Raw genomic sequence first — 22,122 nt, 5'->3', positions numbered from 1 at the left:
TGGGTCGCCTCATTCCTTGGTGTTGCAGTTTTGGGTCATCATGACCTTACTCAATGGCCAGCGAGATCTTCTCATCCGCATAATCTGCGTACATTATCAAAATATTATAAAAATATTACCTTGGTGTGCATGAAACTGTGTTCTTTTACATGTTGTTTTGTTCGTCAATATAGACTCTGCCACCGATGGTTCTCGATGCGCCAACCTGAATATATGCGTTTATCAGAGTAGATTATTAGTCATCCTAGAACTTTGAATTTTTGGTCCTACAACGCTACGGGACCCCAGCGAGAAGTAGGCCGAGATACCGTCGCTTCAAGCCCACGACTACCAGAGGCGAGAGTTTCGCTATCAGTCAATTGATCGTCTCATTCTAAGTTGCGAGGTCTTGACTGCATACGCAGAGGCAAGTCCGACAATCCCAACCCGGCAATCCCCATGACGGGACATCTCAAAGAAACATGCTAACAAGGATTGTCCACTACAGAATTCAGAACATCGAATCGACGACTGTCACCCGAATCCATATTACTTCGATTCGAGATCGAGATCTCTCGACAGGTCAAATCGCCCACCATGCCCTCCATCACCAACATTGCGCACATGTGTTCGCATCTCCAGAACGCCTCCAAAGCTCGTCTTGGTATAACATCCGTTAAAAACTGCAAATACAACCTGCAACTCGCCCTCGCTCTGCACCGGTCTGGTTTCTTCTCAGCCGTCTACCGTGCCGGTCCCAGGCCTCCTACAATGGAACAGATGATCTCTGAACCACCTGTGACAGTCACAAACGAAAACGTTGCCACGATGCGCCTGTGGCTGGGCCTCAAGTACTGGGACGGCAAGCCTGTCCTCGGCAATGCCAATGCTATCAGCACGCCGAAGCGTCTCATGACGGCCAACATCAAAGAATTAGCCAGACTTACGAGGGGGTTCCCGACAAAGGTGTCTGGTGGTGTTGTTTCGGGTCTAAATCTCGGAGAGTGTCTGTTTGTTGCGACGTCCCAGGGTGTTTTGGAGGCGCGAGAGGCCCTTGCGAAGAAACAGGGTGGTCTGTTAATGTGCAGGGTGTCATGAGCGTGAATATGAGAAGAGATCTGCTTGAGTAGTCGGGGAAGCATACGTGCTATCATGATACGATAAATAAGGAAGCCTGTATTGTACAACTAGATTAAATGTCCTTGCCAGGACCGTTTGTGTATCAAAAATCAATCTCAACATGGGCGACTGTCCGTCGCTTTACAAGTATTTTGCTATTCCGCGGTGTTTTGTCTGTTTTTTTGCGTATCTCCTTTACTGGTATGCGGTAAAATCACCATTCGCCTTCGCTTAAAACAGGTATCTATACAACAGCTCAAAAATACAAACTCTTCTCCTCAATGGTTAAATCAGCAATCTCATAGCTTCCACCATCTATCCCTGGGTTTATTTCGCTGTAGTGACGCTTTCCGGCTCTCAATTCTTCTCTTCCTCCGTCTGATGTCCTGTGGTATCCTTCTCTTCAGCGGCGTCGGTGGCCTTGACGTCGTCCATATTATCCTTGCTTGCAGTTTCGATCTCAGTGTTTTGTTTCTCGGTCGTCTCGGACTCAAGGGCAGGCTCAGGGTCCTTCTCCAGCAGAGGGACCACCTCTTGCTCGGTCTCTTGTCCTAGCTCGTTGCCAGAAGTCTCAGCTGTCTCCTTTACAACAACAGGGGGCTGAGAAGAGCTCTCCTCCACCAGGGGGACGATATCAGAGTTCTCAGTAGGCTTCTCGGATTCAACAACAGGCTCGTTAGGCTGATCGGCGGGAGGCTCTTGGGGTGAAGTCTCTGTTTTCTCAGGCGCGGTGATATTAGAAACTTTGACAGGCTTCTCTTCCCTGGCAGGCTGGGGGGCGATAGGTCGAGCCGCCTCCTGCTTCTCCTTAATTGGTGTCTTAACAGCCTCCTGAGCCTGGCTTTCTTTCTGTACAGGCTCAACGACTTCGTTGTGACCCTCATCGGCGGCGACGAGCGCTTGTCCGGGCTTCTTCGAGTCTTTTTGCGCGTCGTTTGCCTTGATCTCTTCGGTTGTGCTCTGTGACTTGGTGGGCCCAGGAGTCTGTTCTTCCGGAACGACCTCAATTGTTGGCGTCTCATCCGAAGCTACTGAGCCGGCGGCGGAGGGCTTCGACTCGGCGGGTCTTCTAGTCTGTTTCTTAGCACTTCCTGGAGTCTTGACGCCAAACTCGCGGCGCGAGGGATCGGCTCCGGAGGATGAAGATCGTTTCGTTGTCTTTTTTGGTGGCGTGGTAGGCACCTTCTCGGCGGTCTTTGAAGATGAAGCCTGGGTTGGTCTCATCATACGAGCTAAAAAGCTCTCATCAACGGGTGCTTCCTTCTTGGCATGAGTTGGTTCCGAGGGCTTCTTAGGAGGAGGGCCCAGGCTTGGTCGTGGGCGACCGACATTTGAGGGTTGGCGTTTAACTGTCTTCCCAGCGCTGGCACTGGTTCCTGTTGCGCTGGCCCGGCTACCAGGTCGAGCAGGAACGTTGAGATTCTGCGAGCTTGCTGAAGCTTGAGCTTGACGGCCTGTCTTGGCTCCAGATGCCGCAGTTGGCGCCATGAGAGATGCAGGAAGATGCACAGGTTTCGTGGGAGATTTAGGCTTTGGCTTCACGAAACCGGTGTCGCTAGTAGTAGGCTTCAATGGCTGTGGCTTCTTGCTGGCCGTGGTCGCGGTAGGCCGAGTGGCTGTAGAACTGGCTGCGGAAGCTTGCCTGTGTTCCTTCTTGGCTGCCGGGGCAGTCTTGGCTGTTGGCTTAGTCTCAGTTTTGTGAGTGGTGCTGCTGGGAGGCTTTGTGGCAGAAGGGGACTTTGCTGGAGGTTTGGTGCTAGTAGCCTTGGTCGAAACGGCACTGGGTCGAGTCGTAGTCGTCTTTTTTGGAGTGGCAGCCTTTACGATTGCTGCAGGAGCCAACTCCTTAACGGTGTTGGCCTTGGGCTTTCCATTGGTAGCTGCGGGAGCTGCGGGAACTGCTTCAGGCTTTTTCTCCTTGGTTTCCTTCTTTGGCGAAACAGGAGCGGGTGCCTCTGGAGTAGGTTCCTCTGAAGCGGGCTTCTCTGGAGTAGGCTCTTCTGGGGCAAGCTCTGCTGGCAGCAATGAAGGCGACGGCTCTTCCTTGTCAATCTGCTTGTCTGGGTTGATACTGGGTTCATCGGTAACAGCTCCCATCTGTTCCGTGGGTGTCTTCGGGGGCTCAATTGGGTGACGAGGCGATTCAGGAATATCCTCTTGAAAAAAGGGCTTGTTTCCTCGTGGCGCATCTTCCAGAGATGCAGAGGGCCTGTCGGGGACGGTTGAAACAGATTCTGAGTCGGTATCCATGCTTAGTCGTCGGCGAGAGACGCTGGACTCGTGGCTGGGATCTCTTTGGAGGCCTATCCTTCCGTCCTTCTCAATAGCAACAAAGTTGGTTCTGACTTTTGACAGAGGTCGAGGCGATTCAGATACGACACTGGTGCCTGTTGGTAAATAAAACAGGTTTCGATTAGCAAGGGGCCGATGGAAGGGAGAGGAGAGAAGAATGGGAGGTCACGGCAAGAATGACGCTGGGAGCTAGTGTGGACAGTTCCAGGGCAGGTAGAACCGCAAGTAGATCAAGCTCAAGCTTGCCAACCTTAAAAGCGGCGCGGCGCAGTGCAGCAACTCTAAAGGGCTCTTTCTACCAGTGAGGAAATATCTAACACGCTCATTCTTGTCATGGCGTGAATATCGGCCATACCTTGGACGGGAGTAGAGGCGCCAGACGATCGACCTCTTTCGGGGCTCGTGTCGCCCTTGTTTTCGAACATGGCGCGGAGGTTCTTAACCTGACTCATAGTTGCTGAGGGCTCTCAGAGCGAGACGAGCAGAGCAGGGTGCGGTTTTTGGTCGAGAGACCTCGAGGTCTTTTTGGGTAGGATTCGAGCTGTTCGGCAGGGCTGGAGTTGGGCGTGTGCAAGTTGCAGTAGGGACAAACGAAGGACTAGATTAGATGGGATGAGTCGAGGTGTCGTTTGGCTGGTTATGAACGGCGTCGCACAAGGAGACAGGGTTGTACTTTAGGTTACTCCCTGAGGTACATCAGACAGACGGACTCGCTCAGGTCAGGCACAGGCCGTTAGTGGATTGAGGGGCGAGCCGTCAAACAACCTAAGCCCGGACAGCCCAGGGGTTACCTGCTGGAGCTGGTTTAGTGAAGTACTGCAGGAGGCGTTTCAAGGCTCGCGGATACTCTCCAGTGGATGACCAGGTTGGTTCGGTAGGTGGAGGTGGAGGTGGAGGCGAGGGAGATGGGTGGAGGGCTCGGGCACTACTGGACTGTACAAGTAGAGTGTCGGTTCTGCTGCGTTGGGATGTTGCTGACAGGCAATAGGGGTCAAACAAGATGGTCTTGGTTTTTCTGAGTCGACTGGAATAAGGATGCAGGATTGAGAACATGCATGCGGTTTAAACTTGATGTTCTATCTTGCCAGGCAACTCAGCAACCAGCCAATGCATTCCACGTGAATAACGCTGATGATCGCTCGGCAACAAGACGCCAGTTATATCGTGTAATTAATTACCCATGCGACGCTTTCGTCGCCAATATCGAGTGGTAATAAAGAGTTAGTTGCTCGGTGACTTTGGACTGGGTCGGGAATAGACTGATGGAGCCGTGTAAATGGTATGGTATGCGTCCGAACAGGGATGCAGTCGAAATGAGGCACTAAATGGATCTCGTTCAATTCAGGCTTAGCCAGGGACCAAGTAAATTACCATCGTTAAAGGAAAGTTTGTAATTCCCACCCATCACGTCCCAGGAACTGTACGACAGGTAATCAAACAATTGACCAAGCTCGTTGTCCGTCGCGGATAGCCGCTTTGACAAATTGAACTTGAAACAAAGAGGAGCTACGGCTGTCTGACGATTGTTGTACAGCATTGGCATGGTCACATATGAGAGAAACTGACTGCAGAACAGAAGCTCAAACTACACAGGTTTCCTGCGAAAGAGAGTTCGGCAAACGGTAAAATTAATGAAAGAACACGAAAGTTGACCTCAACGTGGAACGGACTGGCCGTACACTAAGTTAGCAGCCCAGACTACGAATACGTACGCATCCGGACAGAGAGAGGTGTCACTGTCACCTCGTTCTTTTGGTTACCCCTTTTCCATCAGCTCCCAAGCTGGAAGCTCCCGCCTGATCCCATTCACCTCGGCTCTGTGCTCCAGTGATTTCCTCAGTGACCCGCAAGGATTCTTCAAGCAGGATAATTTAACATTGTTCTGCCCAAACGTCTAGAAGCTCTACGATCAACTCTGGTTGGGTGAAGTGAAGCTTTGATGTTGACGTGGGATCGCATGAGCTTGTGTGGGGATATCTCTGTCTCATGTTGCTCTCTCCCCACATCCACCGATCAAGCTCTCGTTCCAGATAAATTATTACCAGTGGACCATTTCGAATTCAAGGGTATTATCGTTGGATTATTTTTATGTGATCCGTAGCAAGAGAGAATTGATCCGGTCTTTTCAAATATGTACCTACGTACCTCATGAACCTCAATCTCCAGAGGGCCGACGGTCGGCTTTAAACGTTTCCACTGTACCTATCAACAGTTTAACAGCAATAACAAAGCAATGAAGCGTCAATTGACATCTTCTTGGTTCATAATGTACAAAAGACTCTATAAGCCAAACCAATAAATAAGAATTAGCCTTTCTGGCCACTAATGGTGAGCGTTGAAGCGATCAACATAAACCTTGTCCCCTCTTGGCGCTTTTCGGCCAGGCCACTTTTTACCCGATAACTACCAAAAATCCAGCGGTTCATTTTCTTTACTGTCTCCGGTCTTCGGACGACAAAGAACTTGATCTTGTTCTCAACTCCAATTGCGTCCATCATGTCTTTCCGCACTCTCAGAATCGGTACGGCATAGCATCACTGACTCGAGACGAATCTCTAGGTAGCTAATTGTTCTTCCCACTTGCAGGTCTCATCCCTGGTGACGGTATCGGCAAGGAAGTCATTCCTGCTGGTCGCCGCATCCTCGAAGCCCTGCCCTCGTCTCTCGGCCTCAAGTTCGACTTTGTCAACCTCAAGGCCGGTTTTGAGACCTTTGAGCAGACCGGTGCTGCCCTCCCCGACAAGACTGTCGAGGTCCTCAAGAATGAGTGTGATGGTGCGCTCTTTGGAGCCGTGAGCTCTCCTACCCAGGCCGTCAAGGGTTACTCATCACCCATCGTCGCCCTGCGCAAGAAGCTCGACCTCTACGCCAACGTCCGACCTGTCAAGACTGTTATGACCGCTGCTAAGCCCATTGACATGGTCATTGTCCGCGAGAACACTGAGGATCTCTATGTCAAGCAGGAGAAGACCTACGATACTCCCGAGGGCAAGGTTGCCGAGGCCATCAAGCGCATTTCCGAGAAGGCTTCGTTCCGCATTGCTGCCATGGCTGGTGACATTGCTCTGCGCCGACAGAAGATCCGAGATGCTGGTGCCTCCAGCATCCACAAGTCTCCTCTCGTCACCATCACCCACAAGTCCAACGTCCTGTCCCAGACTGATGGTCTCTTCCGTGCCACTTCCAAGAGGGCCCTTGCTGATCCCAAGTTCTCCTCCGTTGCCGTTGAGGAGCAGATCGTCGACTCCATGGTCTACAAGCTCTTCCGTCAGCCCGAGGATTACGATGTTATTGTCGCCCCCAACCTGTACGGTGACATTCTCTCCGATGGCGCTGCTGCCCTCGTCGGTAGCTTGGGTCTTGTCCCCAGTGCCAACGTCGGTGAGGGTTTTGCCATTGGTGAGCCTTGCCACGGCAGCGCTCCCGATATCCAGGGCCAGAACATCGCCAACCCCATTGCTACTCTCCGATCCACCGCGCTGATGCTCGAGTTCCTCAACGAGGAGGAGGCTGCTGCCAAGATCTACGCTGCTGTTGACGGTAACCTTGAGGACGGCAAGCTGCTCAGCCCTGACCTGGGTGGAAAGGCCACTACTGAGGAGGTTGTTGCTGACATTCTCCGACGTCTGTAAGAAAGGGAGGGAAAGGATGGATTCCCAAAAGTTGCTAGCGAATTCAGGATTACCATGCTATTCGATACTGTAAGAATGTAGCCAGTATTTAGAAATGTCTCGAAAATTCACGTCAAAACGAACAATTATATGAAGATCTAGAGAGGATTGTATATTTTATACCTTTTGTTTGTCCATCTTTTCCAACGCCTTGTATGACAATGGCACCCTCATCCAGATTCTACTACTCATCTATCTGCCGTGAACTTCTAAACCCCTGGCAAGGAGTCGTTATGACATTATATTACAAGATCATAGACCCGTTCATTTGTGTTGTACATTGGCGCAATATGGATTGTGCCTCAACCACCACATCTCTGATGTGTCTGGCAATTCTCTTCCAAGTCCTGAGACTTGTTTATTTGGTTCGCTTAGCCTCAATCTCAGCCTGGTGCTTGGCGACCAACTCTTTCCTATACAGTTGTTAGTGATTGTAGACTCTTACACAAATGGTTACACATACTGGAGATGAGGGGGGGCGGGAGCGTAGTGGCTGAATTCCATGCTGAACTCGCCCTTGCCCTGGGTAGCGGCACGAAGCTGGGAGCTGAAGCCAAACATGGCATTCAAACTGCAGTCGCAGATAAGAGTAAAGTCCTCGCTGCCAATATCGGTATCGTGAATGGTAGCGTTGCGCTTGTTCATAAGCATCAGAATGTTACCCTGGAACTCGTTGGGGGCAGTGATAGTGGTCTTCATCAGAGGCTCAAGGACCTGGCCACCGGCTTCAGGGAAGGACTTCTTGAAAGCCATCTGTGTGGCAAGGTTGAAGGCGTGATCGGAGGAATCAGTAACGTGAGTGGCACCATCGTTGACAACCATCCTGGCGCCAATAACCTTGTGGCCCAGGAGAGGTCCCTTTTCACAGACAGCATCAAAACCCTTGGCACAAGCAGAAAGAAACTTGTCGGGAATGTTACCACCGACGACCTGGCTCTCATAGTGGTTCTTGTCAGGCTCATCGTTGGGCTCGATCCATCCAGCAACACGAGCAAAGTCACCCGGACCACCACTCTGTCGCTTGAAGAGGAAATCATAGTCGGCTCGGTGGGCAATAGTCTCTCGGTAGGCAACACGAGGCTGGCCAGTGACACAGTCGGTCTTGTACTCACGTCGCAGACGCTCAACGTAAACTTCCAGATGCAATTCACCCATGCCAGAAATGATGGTCTCCTCACTCTCGGCGTCGACGTGGACACGGAAAGTAGGATCCTCACGCTGGAAACGGTTCATGGCCTTACTGAAGTTGTCGGCATCTCCAGTTCGCTTGGGCTTGATAGAGAGAGACATGACAGCATCGGGGACGAACATAGAAGACATAGTGTAGGGGAGGCCACCATCAGTGAAAGTGTCACCAGAAGCACAGTCGACACCAAAGACGGCGCAGATCTCACCGGCACCAACCTCGGAGACGTCCTCCATCTCGTTAGAGTGCATGCGGACAATTCGAGGAATTCGGACCTTCTTATCAGTTCGGGAGTTGAAGAGGTAAGTGCCCTTGCTCAGCTTGCCCTGGTAGACGCGGATGTAGGTGAGTTGACCATAGTTGTTCTCCTCGAGCTTGAAGGCAAGACCGACAAAAGGAAGAGAGTCGTAGGGAACAAGCTTAACAGTCTTCTCATCCTTGGACTTGTCCAGACCAGTGTTCTCGATCTCAGAGGGGTTAGGCAGGTAGTCACAGACGGCATCGAGCATGGGCTGAACACCCTTGTCAGCGAGGGCAGAGCCCATCATAACAGGAGTGAAAGCACGTGCAATAGTAGCGCGGCGGATAGCAGCCTTGATCTGAGCATTCGAAGGCTCCTGCTCATCAAGGTACAGTTCGGCAATTTCGTCATCGACATCGGCAAGCTTCTCAACCAGGGCCTGGCGCTTCTCCTTGGCAAAGTCCTGGAGAGGACCGGGAATCTGGTCGGTGACGCGAACCTTGGTACCACGGGGACCTTCAAAGTACATAGCCTGCATGTTGATCAAGTCTACAACGCCCAGGAACTCGTCTTCGGCACCAATAGGAATCTGAATAGCGGCGGCGGGAATCTTGAGCTTCGTGTTGATCTGCTCGACGGCCTTCCAGGGGTTGGCACCCATTCGGTCCATCTTGTTGACGAAGGAGAGTCGGGGGACATTGTAACGTTTCATTTGACGGTCGACGGTGATAGTCTGAGACTGGACGCCAGAAACAGCGCACAGAATCATGACAGCACCGTCGAGGACTCGCAGAGCTCGCTCGACTTCGATAGTGAAATCAATGTGACCAGGTGTATCAATCAGGTTGAAATGGTAGGTTTCCTCTTTGCCGTTTTCCGTTTTCTTCCAGTCAGCGAACGTAGCCGCAGACTGGATGGTGATGCCTTTTTCCCTTTCGAGTTCCATAGAGTCCATCTTAGCGCCGACAGAGTCTTTGCCTCGAACCTCGTGGATCGAGTTGATTCGGCCGGTGTAGAACAGGACTCGCTCACTAACAGTTGTCTTTCCGCTGTCGATATGTGCCTATTAGGTTCTTATTAGCAGGTGACGATGGTTGGTGGGGGGTATCATGACCATACAGCAATACCAATGTTGCGCACTCGAGAGAGACGCTTGGCCTCCTCGGTGGACATGTTTGCGGCGACATATTCTGGTGTCAGACTGGCAGCGTCTTCCTGAGCTTTCTTGAGACTGTTCCGTAGTATAAGTGAGGTGTTTAACAGCTACATGGGGTTTCAATTGAACTCACGCTTCTTGAGCAGCATTGCAGACTCGCTTGGTCTGGCTAAAAGCTCGTCGACTCTCCCAGGCGGGGGCAGCAGCAGATATAGTAAAAGAATGGCTACCACAGCTTGACTGCTGGGCGCCCAGTATCAGACGGCTATTGAGCCATCTGGCAGCCCTTGTTGCCCTCATTGTGCAAACTTGGACTTCAGTGAAGAAGTTGACGAGAGGGTTGCCAATGAAGGTCGGCTCATTAGAAACTTTTTTTCTTTAGAGTCGGGATTAGCAGGAGGGAGGCGCTACGCCACGTGCGTCTACGTCTCTGATTCGCTCAGCGCTTAATTCCCGCCAGAAACGGTCCTACGCCTCCCTGTAATTTGGGTGAATATGATGGAAGCTGGCAAGCACAGTTGTTTGAGTTGGTACAGGAACTTGACTTTCAAACTTTATACACTCTGTTACAATTCGTCTTTTCTTTTCAAGTGTATCATTTAGGCTTAATTATGCCATTCTTATAGTGGTATCATGTGCGGTATTCGTCCGTTGCGCCCTTTTGTCCTCATAACCCACGTCTATCCCACCGTTAAACGCCAAAATCAGCTCATGCCCACATCAACAAACCCTTGTATAACGCCAGCGTCATGAATCCGTGGCCTCTGAAAGGAGACGACTCTATGCTATGTTGCAAAACTCTTCGAACATCATCGTCAAAAAGTGTGGAAGATTCCTCCACCTAAAAGTACAAAGCCCATTGTGACGACAGCTATCACCAAGGGCGTTCCAGAGGGTGTTAGAGATAATGCTGCGTTGTCCTCGTCATCCGAATCCCAGTCTGACTCTTGGAACCCATCCGCTGCAGTGAAATTATGACCTGAAACAGAGGGGTTCTCGGTCACCTTGTGCTGATTTGCCACTGCCGTTGCGGATGGGATGCTGGCTCCATAGCTCTTGAACGCGACGCGTTTGGTTGCCGTAGAGTTGAAGTCGGTGGCAGCAATTCCAACCTCATTATTGACAAGGTCATAGACAACGTAGGCAGATCGAAGAAAGGTGTTTCCAAGTAGGTAAAGGTCGCTAGTATCGTTCTGTATGCCAAAAGAGCACATTGTATGGCCCTTGTAAGGGCCCGACTGAAAAACAGGCATGTTAGCCCTATCGCTAGCCATGGTGAGAACAAGCTCATCCATGCCTACACTGATGACGGGGCCATCAGGACCAGCAAAACCAAAGGTGAAATTCCCGTTATTCCCACCGTAAGCGCAGGGAAGAACAGCAACTCCATAGTATGGTGACCAGACGGCACCAACCTCTTGCCAAATCTCGGTCGCCAAGTCGTGGGGTAAATAGCTCAGTGTAGTTCCGGAGTCAAGGACTGCTGAAATTGGGAAGCATTCCGAGGTGAGGTTATCGCTCCCACTGGAGCTGGTGGCGACCAGCGAAGTCAGTGCCACTACAAAATGATAGTAGTGACCGTCCACCTTTTGAATGTCGATTCGATGCATGTCTCCAACATACTTTTCTGTGTCCACACCTCCGAAGAGAACCGTGCCGGCTTTGGCATCTAAATCATTGAGCCAAACGCTATAAGCGATTGTGTTGACATAGCCTGCTTCGTACATTGCGACAGGAAGGTTCGGATAGATGACGTCCGTTGTGCTGCCCGAGGCCTCATTCTTGGCGTAGCCAACACCGATGAGTCCATAAGAGATATTTGTCTTGACAGCCAGACCCATGGTCAAGTTATTGATGACTGCACCGTCCAGTTCAAAGTGATCTTCGAAATAATCACCCTTGACATAGCTATTATCTACAAAAGTTATGCCGAACATGCCGGGCGCAACATGCTTGAAGGACTTGGATTTGTCCGGATCGACTAGCAAGAATTGTTAGTAACAAGGAATACAAGACACCAGCGGCGCATGTTCTTACAGCTTCCGAGAGGGCATCCACCTTTCCCATTGTCATTGTCTGTACATACGTCTGCGCAATTCCAAGGGACCCAGACATCGCTGCTCCCAGTATCGAGCTGAAGGGTGACCTTTTGGGGCGGGCTTCCGATTGTAACTTCCGTAAAATATCCTCCTTCGGATCTGTCATTACTGATGACTTCTTCATATGTTGTTTTGGTGCGACGGGCCAGCTGCGGTTGAGGATGGCGACCTTCAATGCTCCACTGGACAGTTTGAGCGTACACAAGGCCCCATGTCGAAACCAGTGAAGCGCCCCAGAGCCACGACTTCATTGCAGCCACCAAAGATGAGCTGTTGGAAGCCAGAGAGAGATGAGTTCAGGAATGGCGTTGCAACGAGGTAACGCCACCCTCCTCCATAGGGTGAATGGGCGCGAGGCCTTCCAGCCAACCAGTACAAAGAAATACAATAGCAAAGAATGTCGTGGTGTTCTGCAATATCAAGTGAGATATGTATGATGCAAAAAGAAGAATTGTAGGGTATCGGATCAAGCGACGTGTGGTGCAGGAGCGCTTCCCAGTTAAGTGAGTTCCAGTCCAGTGGCACTAATGAGGCGTCTGTTAAAGAATGGCTGCGCAGAAGGCAGGGTATACAGTATCAGAGACAGGACATGGGAGGTGGAGACTCTGACAAGTACAATGAGGGGAATTCTGGAGAATATAAAAAGGACAAGGGTGAGGAATGCAACGAAAAACGAATGAGGATGAGCAATTGGTTGATTAGAAGGTATCGATTGACAGGAGAAATCAGAAATGGATGGTCGAAGTGGAAGAAACGGCACGGGGGGGCCACGCAAGCTGTGAGTCGGGACTTTCCTTGTTGGACGACGACTATTACCAACTTGTCAGTCAGTACATACTACCTAATACCAGCCAGTACGGGTACGGGTACCTTAGTACTTGTAGTACGTACGTGCTAGCAGCTGGATGGTGCTGTGTCCGTACCTACCTACCTATGGACGGGTAGCGGTTGAAAATAGCGCCAAGGCGGTTGTCTTGTCTTGTCAACCCTTGCCTTGGCTCAGTACTACTTTACTTGGCCTTGCCCTGCGCTTAGAAAAGGGTGAGTGGTTAAAAGAGAGAAATCCCCTTTACCTGGGCCAATCAAGGGAAGACATAAAACATTAGAAACGGACATGCGTATTGCTGACAGCCGTTTTCTGTCTCATGCTTCCTGTCCATCATCATCAGATACCTTACTGTAGGTACCTACATACTTGCCCTAGTATCTTACTGTAGTAGCTAAATGGGCGGGTACTGACTGGGTTTAGATGGTCTAATCGTTTGGGGCTTACGAAGCCTTGTGCTAATTGTTTCGTATGGGCCGAGTGCCTCTACAGACACGATCGGAAGCTAAGGGCATAGTGCCTGTCGTTTAAGTCTGCTCCTATCTCCCTGGTTGTCGATGGATTTCTGCTTGTCGGGATACCTGGTAAGAGAGGGAAATGCCCGTCCATCACACACCTTTAACCTCTGGACTAGCGCACAAAGCCACTCTTGGTTTATTTATCAGATCTCAGTATAAGCTCGGCACCTAGATACTTACTAAAGTAGGTAAGTATTGGGTAGATAATACGAGATTTGTACAGTGGTAAAGTGGTTCGTAAACTCAGATGAGACTGCCAAGAAGTGATCATCGGCGCCATCGAATTAAAGCGCGGTACCTGGCAGATCAATAATTGAGTTTCCCAAAAACAAATGGATGATCCAGCTCATAAAATGGTTGGATTCGACCCTTGTCTTTTCATGCATTTTCTCCCACTTTCCGTATAGCCGTGCGAGCGTTGGACATTAACAGCTGACGACGACGCCTCAGCCAAGTCCAGCTGTAGTGCCGTTGATCCGCGCAGCTGTGCTACGTATGTACTACTGGATAAATCATATGAATACGGACACGCGAAAAACGTTAACAATATGCGAGATTTAGTCGTGCCATTTGCGCAACATGGGTACTCGGTTACTTTGCTATGTACTGACTGACCTTCGCAGGTGTTTTATAGCAGGTTTGACTCAATAAAAGTTCCCAATCGCTTCAATCCCTCTACCAGAACATCGGTCTCGCAGACGTATCCCATTCTTACATAGCCTGTGAAATCCTTGTCGTTACCAAAACATTTCGAACCTGCCACAAGCAACACGTTGTTCTTGCGCAGCAGGTCCAAGCAAAATTCGACGTCATTAACAGGTTCGCCATTCTTGTTGTTGAATCGAACGAAAGCGGTTGTACCGGCTGTGGGCTCCACCCATGAGCATACCGACTTGTGGCCTTCAATAAACTCCTTGATCAGACGCGAATTCGTTCTCGCCAAAGCCAAGTTGCGATCGACGAGAGATGGCAATACTGCTGGCGACAGAGCGTATCTCGCAATTTGGTCGTCTATCTGCGAAACGCTGATGGTGGTGTAGTCTCGTGCCGCCATTATGGTGGAGATGATGGATTTATCCTTACTGGCAATCCAGCCAACTCTGATGCCAGCCAGAGCATACCCTTTCGACATGGATCCTGTCACGATCGACTTCTCGTGGCCAAAGGCTGTCGCTGGTTGCGGTGCTTGCATCCGACCAGATGCTCCTCCGTGGAACAGCGGCCGGTAAACCTCATCTGAGAAAAGAATTACGTCCTTCTCCTTTGCTATCTGGGCAATGCACTTTAGTACACTGTCCGGAATAGGCACACCCGTAGGGTTGTTGGGGTTGTTGATAATGATCATCTGGTATCCATTGTAAGTGATAGTTCTCTCCATATTACTTTCGTCCGCACCTTTGTGTTGTCTTGAATCATGTCCACCAGGTCATTCGTATTGGGCACGAAGTTTTCTTCTTCTTTCAACTTCCACAACGTGACTTCTGCGCCAATGCTGCGAGGAACGTCATATAGCTGCTGGTATGTCGGGTAGACACAAATGACATGATCGCCAGGCCCTATGAGGCTATATCGAACGGTTAGTAAGGCATTGAAGATGAAAAGATTACGAGCTATTGCCTTACCTATACAAAGCCAAGAAGTTGGCACCGATTGCACCTTGGGTAACAAGGATATCCTCAGCGGCAAGTTGAGTGCCCTCGCTACTGCAACGAGCAGCAATTCGTTCCCGCAATACCTGTGAGCCAGGGATAGCGCCATAAGTGAGTTTGATGCTTGTATCAACAGGACCTGGGGTCTGCGTGTCTCTGCACATGCCAACCAAGTCATCTATGGACACAGACGCAGCACACGTCTCGGCAACGTTCAGGGCTCCAGCCGTTGTCTCGTACTTGTCCATCCATTGCTCAACGGCAAAAGGGGCGATTCTAACCATATTTTCGGTCCTAGGGAGTTGTTCTGCGTGTAGATGTTTTCGGTTCACAGTTTAACACTTTGAGTTTGAGTGCTTGTAGCTGAAGATTAAGTACTTACAGAGGAGGTGGGCTACACTGACCCACCCTGATGCGCCTTTCCGATGTCTTTTGACGCCCTCTACTTTAACAGTGGAACCCTGATGCGCCCTTCCCTCTACTTTGGCAGTGGACTATTATGAATGTCTGCCCAGATTATCAATTGGGATAATTATTGTCTTCCCTGGCCTTTATGCATGTGCTGCCATTCCGACGCCCCAGCTAAACCTCTGGAGCAAGGGGTTTATCCTAGCCATGACATGAATTGTTTAGATGTTTGATCTTCCCCCACAAAGCTTGGTTGTATTGACTAGGCGAATTGACAGGGATAAAATCTGGGGGAGAACATAACTACTGCCTGTAATTAACTGCGTTTGCTCCATGTCGTTCATTGTCATCGTGCTCGAGCTATTGATACTTGAGTAAGAAGCATGAAAAGACCGTCTATTGAGGTAGTCCTGGTTAGTCATGAAACAGTTCAGATCATGAAATAGCCCAGCATTCAACACAATGATGAATAGATTTCTTACAGTGCTATTTATTACTGGCTAATAAAGGTAATCAAGGCATGGCATATGTAGCCATGTTATACATCATGTACATCATGAGTAATGCATACCTAAGTACTACGATGGTTTTAGTTTTATATCATGTTCAACTGGGCGACTGGCGCCTACGCTGTTGCCAGCTCGAAACTGTCCAAGAGAGATCACGCCATGACATAGCCAAAGCAAACAAGTTGCTTTAAAGAACGTATAACAGTTTCAATATGCCTGTACAATAAAAAACCAAGAATTGGATTTTCATGCGCATTAAGTTCAGGGTAGCAGTATTCGGACATAAAAATAAAGGAGAAACTTAGATGTACTAAGTTTGCTCGACCAGTCATAGTTGCAGGAACAGTACAGTCCTCAGGGGTTATAAATATAAAGTCAGTACATCGCCACTATAGATTCTATATATAAATTAGTATTAATAAATATATTTCTATATTTTCTTAAATAATAATAAAATATTATTATTATTTCTCTTATTTAATTCTATAAGAGGTCTAATGACTCAGTTAGGTAGATCCATTAATGTAGAAAGGGTAGGTCCTCTATCTCCTAAGGCTACATAACGCCTGTGGGGCAAACTCAAATCTGCATAAATCCAACCAGTGAGCACCATTCGCTTAAGCGATTAGCAATGCTTCTTCCAATCATATGTCATAAAGCCCCACAGGCGTTATATAGCCTTAGGAGATTGTTGCAAGACTAAAGCTTACCGCTTATTTCTGTAGAGTGCAGAATTTGCAGGTAAGCCCCCTTGATAGGGGCTAGCTAACTAACCGAGGTTCTCCCGAAGCCCTTAGGTTTGAACCCCGTTATAAGTTCTATCTATATTAAAATGTTTATCTATTTAGACCTTTTTAGTATTTTATATTTAAAAATTAAAGTTTTAACTGTAAGGTACATAGCTAAAAAAATAAAAGCGGAAATTTACATTTGTAACCCCTGCGGACTGTATAGCAAAACCATTGACGTTACATGCGGGAGTTTTAGGTTGCTACTTGGAAAACAGCGAATCATGGGCTATTATTGACAGTGTCATGATCATGAGAAGTTCCCATGCACCTTAATAGCAAGACAATGTCTAAATGCTATCTTATCATGCCTAAAATATGGAGAAACGCGCCTAGATCAATGACGTCAGCACCACATGAGACTTGATCGCGTATTTGCGCGCGATTTCGCCACATGACAAGAGTAGGATATCATCTTGAAACTATTAGAAAAAAAAGACTCGCCGTCAAGACGATGTGTTACGTGGGTGAAACTGCGATTTCCATTGGCTTGCGCAGGTTTAAAAGTTGAAGCTGTCATAGTTTCATGGTGCTTGCTAAAGATACACTAGTCATGAGGTCCATAGTTAGTGGCTGTGCCCACCAATCATGAGTTTAGCCTTTGGCATCTGGCCGATGTTAGGGACAGGCGCACCCTCCGTACCTGCCTCCAGTTGCCTAAATGGCAATAGAACGCGGGGGCGCCACTCCTCGGCCAAACAGCTTATCCTTGTCGCGCTGATACGGAGATACTCGTTACTTAGCCGCACGTCGTTTAACGACCGGGCCTCACCACTTCCCATCAACATCCATTGTTCCATCACCAAAACTGCATCATACTCGTATCGCTGCAGTTATGGCTCCTGCTTTAAGGAGCCTCTTGATAGGTGCTGTGGCCTTTTGGCCCGGCATCGCGATGGCCTCACACAACGCAACCTATTCACAGGCCGATCAACTACGCGCACAGTTAGCTCTCATGGGTGATCGTCCAGATGGTTGTCCTCCATGGTGTGTTATCACAACCTGCTATCGACATAAGCACAATTCCTTTGCTAACATACATTTAGCTTTAACTGTCTCCTCCCAGCTCACACATGTGCTCAATACGCCGGCTGTAATGAGTTCAATGGAAAATGCGCCTGTCCTGAGGGATTTGGCGGTGACGACTGTCTCGAGCCACGTACGACCGCTTTCTATCATATCGATATGTACGGAACATAGACTGATATTTTTACTAGTGTGCGGCTCACTCCCCAAGGGAAAGGATCGCCCAATGCGTTCGGGCTCAACATGCGAATGCGACGAGGGCTGGACCGGCATCAACTGTAATGTCTGCACAGACAACAAAGCTTGCAACGCTCTCATGGAGAAAGGAGAAGGTGGTGTATGTTACCAAAACGGAGAGGTCGTGAACCATAACTACCAGATCTGTGATGTTACGAACCAGAAGATTACATCTTTGCTTGGCAAGCAGCGCCCAGAGGTTACGTTTACTTGCAAACGAGAAGACCAGACCTGCGACTTTCAATGTCAGTTTCGGACTTCGCCTCGTTCCTTGTGAGCACCGCTAACACAGGCCTTAGTTTGGGTTGATGCCATCGAGTCTTTCTACTGTCACCTTTCCGAATGTGACTCGACCGCCGATTGGGAGGAGTCCAAGAACACCACTTCCTACAAATGCAACAAGATCAGCTGCAGCTGCATTCCTGACAGAATGCTCTGTGGTAAGGATGGATCGATTGATCTGACCGATTTCCTCGATCAGTCCATCCAAGGCCCGGGACGGTTCGAGTGTACTCAGAAACACGGCGGCACCCATGACTGCGCTTTCAAAGAACCCGAGATGGATGCCTTGATTCTTGCATTAATCGGCGATTCCAGCATCTTCCTCGATTGCCACGCTGGCGAGTGCCTCTACGAGACAGAGGTGCCAGGGTGGAAGCGACCTGTGAAACAGATCAACACACCTCTTATCGCTGGTGTTATCGCTGGATGCTCGCTGTTCTTGGTTGCTGTCATCATCCTGACATGGTACCTGTCGAGGCGAAAGTTGAACTACGGAGCGATTCGCTTGGAGGACTCCGACGATGAGAACACCAAATTAATGGCTGACCACAAGCCTGCCTCACTCTACTTCGAAGACGTCGCTTACAATCTTAACGGTAAGCAGATTCTCACGGGAATCCGCGGTATTTGCAAACCAGGAGAAGTCACTGCCATTATGGGTGCCTCTGGAGCAGGAAAGACGACATTCCTTGACATACTCGCCCGAAAGAACAAGCGCGGACAGGTTTATGGTAATTTTTATGTCAACGGAGAAAAGGTTGACGATAGCGACTACAAGAATGTCGTTGGATTTGTGGACCAGGAGGACACCATGCTCCCTACTCTTACCGTCCATGAGACGATTCTTACCAGTGCTCTGCTTCGGCTTCCCCGCGACATGGGACGTGCTGCCAAAGAGCAACGAGTACTCGAGGTCGAGAAGGAACTCGGCATTCACCACATTCGTGACTCCCTCATTGGTTCTGAAGAAGGTAAGGGCCGTGGTATCTCGGGTGGTGAGAAGCGACGTGTTGGGATTGCCTGCGAACTGGTTACCAGCCCCTCCATCTTGTTCCTTGATGAACCTACCAGTGGCCTCGATGCCTACAACGCCTACAACGTTATTGAGTGTCTCGTGACCCTTGCGAAGACCTACAAGCGCACTGTCATCTTCACAATCCACCAACCTCGCTCCAACATTGTTGCTCTTTTCGACAGACTAGTGTTATTGGCACAGGGACGAACTGTTTATTCAGGCCCTTTTAACCAATGCCAGAGCTACTTTGACGAAATTGGCTACGAATGCCCTCCTGGATTTAACATCGCTGATTATCTTGTCGACCTTACGATGCATGCCAGCAGTACCCAGTCGGTTGACGATGGAACTGTCGGCCTCGACAACAGTAGTGTTGGCCCTAGCAGCACTCGTGCAATCAAGTCTGTTGCAAGCATTTCCGGTACCACTTCTGGAGACGACGATGCTGGCTCAAGCAGACCCAAGAATCATCGTAGACATTCTGTCAAGCTTCGCCAGGAGCGTCAACTGTTTACACGCAGAAAGACAGTTGATACTGCAGCGTCCTCAGATGCTGGTGGTGAGGATAATGGTGCTTATAGACTTCATCAGAACCCTGTTGACTCTCTAACTGCCCCTCTTCTAGAGGACCCTCACGACCTGCCTCCAGCAGCCGCCACCGGAACCGACCTCGACATCATGACTCAGTCCTTCGTCCACTCAGATATCGCCCGCTCAACTCACGAAGAGATTCAGCAAGCCATCCAGACTGCAGACAATGCCAACGGTGCCAATTCAAATGGTTATACCACTCAGGGGCCGAACATTCATGTCAGTGCCGTAGGAAAGGGGTATGCTCGTGTTGGATACCTTCGCCAATTCATCATTCTATCCCAGAGGACATGGAAGAACTTGTACCGAAATCCAATGCTGATGCTCACCCACTATGCCATTGCCATCGTCTTGGCTGTTTTCTCGGGGTATCTCTTTTATGGCCTCACTGATGATATCCCTGGCTTTCAAAACCGACTTGGTCTCTTCTTTTTCCTACTCGCACTCTTTGGATTCAGCACCCTCACGAGTCTCAATGTCTTCGCTACTGAACGTCTCCTTTTTGTTCGAGAGCGTGCCAATGGCTATTATGCACCTGCCACATACTTTGCGGCTAAAGTGCTATTTGACATTATTCCTCTTCGGATCATTCCCCCAATCCTCATGGGTTCCATCATTTATCCCATGACGGGACTGGTAGCCGACTCGACACACTTCTTCAACTTCATCCTCGTGCTAGTATTGTTCAATATGGCTGCGGCCGCTGTGTGCCTGTTCATCGGCATTGTTTGTAAGGATGGCAGCGTGGCAAACCTGATTGGCAGTCTCGTCATGCTCTTCAGTCTTCTATTTGCTGGTTTCCTACTCAACCACAAAGCCACACCAAAGGGCGCGCTCTGGCTCCAGACACTATCCATATTTCACTACGGCTTTGAATCACTTATTGTGAACGAGGTTCTTCATCTTACTCTTGTGGATAGCAAGTACGGCCTTGATATTACTGTCCCTGGCGCAGCAATCCTTAGTTCCTTCGGGTTCAACAACGACGCCATGTGGCCTGACATCAGGAACCTCGGCATCTTCGCTGCCGTATTCATTGTCTTGTCCTATGCTGCTATGCACATTCTGCTTGTTGAAAGACGATAGATGGTACAGCTGGATTTGGAACATTATTGAGGTCGTTATATTTATGAGAAACGAAGGGGGCTGTTGCCGTACTTCACAGTGGTGCACGTGGGATGGGATATAAGTTGAGCTGAACACTACTGGCGTTAAACTATGGATAGTATTGTTTCCCCCGTCGTTTACGGGTAATCGTTGCATTGACTTTCATTTTGGCTAGCCGAAACATGTAGGAACATCACATCAATTTAGAAATACTTGGAATTCGTTCAGATATCGTCGGGGTCGCTTCAAATGTGATGTCTGGAATAGTTACAAAATATTGTACAAGCCATTAGGTAATAGTTTACTCCATCTTGCCACCAGTAAACTCCTCGGCAATTCTCTTCTGTCGCTTTACAGAGCGATCGTACTCGGTTTCATAAAAGTCCATAATCTTCGTAGACACACCAGTCGTGGTTTCCAACATGTCGTTGATTGAGGTTGGCTTGCCCCATACGTCCCAGGTGTTTTCGGCGGAGCCATATCGACCAACATCGAATCCTTGCTTGTGGAAGAAGTCTTCGGCAAAAATGGTGTCAATCTCAGCCTTGAGCTCGCCCTCGCTGACAATGAATTTTGACGCATTGATGTAGAGCTCCATCAACGCATCTTGGCGAGCCTCACGCTTTGCTGACAGAATTTTTTTATTCTTTGCTTGGCGTTGAATTGCAAGGCGAACACGATGAGGGTGAGCAAATGTTTTGGTTTCTAGCACACCACTTAACACCGTGCTCCTGGTAAGAACGTCGTCCGCTCGTTCGGGTGCCTTGACAGCCTCGTGGTTCTTGTCGAACTCGTGGCTCACACGCTGATTGTGCAACCTTACGCGCCTCTCTTGTCGGAGCCAAAGATCATTTAAACCGTGACTAAGATTCTTCCGACGGGCTTCTGCCATAGTTTTCTTCCATGCTTGACTCTTGTTTTCGGCTTTCTTCGGGAAGCGTGGCTTTGGAGCGGTCTTGGCCAGATATTCAGGTGTACGCTTGTGTTTGTCCTCGGCGCGGGGAAAGATCTCACGAGGCACTGGCAGGTAACCTCTGACACGAGGAAGCTTCTTTTCGTCGGACTGGGGTGGCGTCGGTAAGCGGATGTAAAGTGGTGACTCTGGAGGGACTTGTTCGAGAGCAGAAGCCGAAGTTGAAAAGGCTCTCGAGGCTGTGAGGAGCTGGCGGGCAGCCACCCTCGTGCCGGAAGTTGTGAGGCCGAAAGACATTGTGAAAAGAGCCAGCGCCGAGGTTAGCGCTGAAGGGCTCAGACTGGGATCGCAATTGAGGTGATAACCCTGTCGTCGAATCCGCTTCTCGAGATGGACTCTGACCTCAAACGACCAACAGAGAAAATCGACGTCGGATCAAATTTGCCGGATTATCTTGTTCCGATGCCTGACGCCGGACCCCTGACATTTGGCGTTTGGCCCCGCCACCAA

At 49.5% G+C, this 22,122-nt stretch overlaps 7 protein-coding genes across 7 annotated transcripts, besides 3 other annotated features; 3 read left to right on the top strand and 4 right to left on the bottom strand.

Annotated features, from left to right (window-relative positions):
- Positions 1 to 576: 576 nt before the first annotated feature.
- FPSE_08562 (uncharacterized protein) lies at positions 577 to 1,077 on the top strand (the record flags this gene model as incomplete). The annotated part of the gene is made up of 1 exon (XM_009261680.1): positions 577 to 1,077. One exon carries the CDS (start codon positions 577 to 579, stop codon positions 1,075 to 1,077), a length of 501 nt encoding a protein of 166 aa, XP_009259955.1.
- Positions 1,078 to 1,455: 378 nt separating this feature from the next.
- Positions 1,456 to 3,842, bottom strand: FPSE_08563 (uncharacterized protein; the record flags this gene model as incomplete). The annotated part of the gene is made up of 2 exons (XM_009261681.1): positions 1,456 to 3,485; positions 3,746 to 3,842. 2 exons carry the CDS (start codon positions 3,840 to 3,842, stop codon positions 1,456 to 1,458), a joined length of 2,127 nt encoding a protein of 708 aa, XP_009259956.1.
- Positions 3,843 to 5,886: 2,044 nt separating this feature from the next.
- FPSE_08564 (uncharacterized protein) lies at positions 5,887 to 7,022 on the top strand (the record flags this gene model as incomplete). Its single annotated transcript, XM_009261682.1, has 2 exons — positions 5,887 to 5,911; positions 5,977 to 7,022. 2 exons carry the CDS (start codon positions 5,887 to 5,889, stop codon positions 7,020 to 7,022), a joined length of 1,071 nt encoding a protein of 356 aa, XP_009259957.1.
- Positions 7,023 to 7,419: 397 nt separating this feature from the next.
- FPSE_08565 (uncharacterized protein) lies at positions 7,420 to 9,944 on the bottom strand (the record flags this gene model as incomplete). Its single annotated transcript, XM_009261683.1, has 4 exons — positions 7,420 to 7,474; positions 7,525 to 9,551; positions 9,608 to 9,719; positions 9,778 to 9,944. 4 exons carry the CDS (start codon positions 9,942 to 9,944, stop codon positions 7,420 to 7,422), a joined length of 2,361 nt encoding a protein of 786 aa, XP_009259958.1.
- Positions 9,945 to 13,715: 3,771 nt separating this feature from the next.
- On the bottom strand, positions 13,716 to 15,020 carry FPSE_08566 (uncharacterized protein; the record flags this gene model as incomplete). The annotated part of the gene is made up of 3 exons (XM_009261684.1): positions 13,716 to 14,432; positions 14,483 to 14,651; positions 14,710 to 15,020. The coding sequence occupies 3 exons, from the start codon at positions 15,018 to 15,020 to the stop codon at positions 13,716 to 13,718; spliced, it is 1,197 nt and encodes a 398-aa protein (XP_009259959.1).
- A 1,032-nt stretch (positions 15,021 to 16,052) lies between these two features.
- Positions 16,053 to 16,123: a repeat region.
- Positions 16,124 to 16,504: 381 nt separating this feature from the next.
- Positions 16,505 to 16,533: a repeat region.
- Positions 16,512 to 16,540: a repeat region.
- A 736-nt stretch (positions 16,541 to 17,276) lies between these two features.
- Positions 17,277 to 20,678, top strand: FPSE_08567 (uncharacterized protein; the record flags this gene model as incomplete). The annotated part of the gene is made up of 4 exons (XM_009261685.1): positions 17,277 to 17,428; positions 17,488 to 17,600; positions 17,659 to 17,949; positions 18,004 to 20,678. 4 exons carry the CDS (start codon positions 17,277 to 17,279, stop codon positions 20,676 to 20,678), a joined length of 3,231 nt encoding a protein of 1,076 aa, XP_009259960.1.
- Positions 20,679 to 21,000: 322 nt separating this feature from the next.
- Positions 21,001 to 21,909, bottom strand: FPSE_08568 (uncharacterized protein; the record flags this gene model as incomplete). Its single annotated transcript, XM_009261686.1, has 1 exon — positions 21,001 to 21,909. The coding sequence occupies one exon, from the start codon at positions 21,907 to 21,909 to the stop codon at positions 21,001 to 21,003; it is 909 nt and encodes a 302-aa protein (XP_009259961.1).
- Positions 21,910 to 22,122: the final 213 nt, after the last annotated feature.

This window comes from Fusarium pseudograminearum, chromosome 1, assembly GCF_000303195.2.
Source record: "Fusarium pseudograminearum CS3096 chromosome 1, whole genome shotgun sequence".
Classification (NCBI taxonomy): Eukaryota; Fungi; Ascomycota; class Sordariomycetes; order Hypocreales; family Nectriaceae; genus Fusarium; species Fusarium pseudograminearum.
Note: the sequence above shows the minus strand (reverse complement) of the source record. Positions and strands in the feature narration are given on the sequence as shown.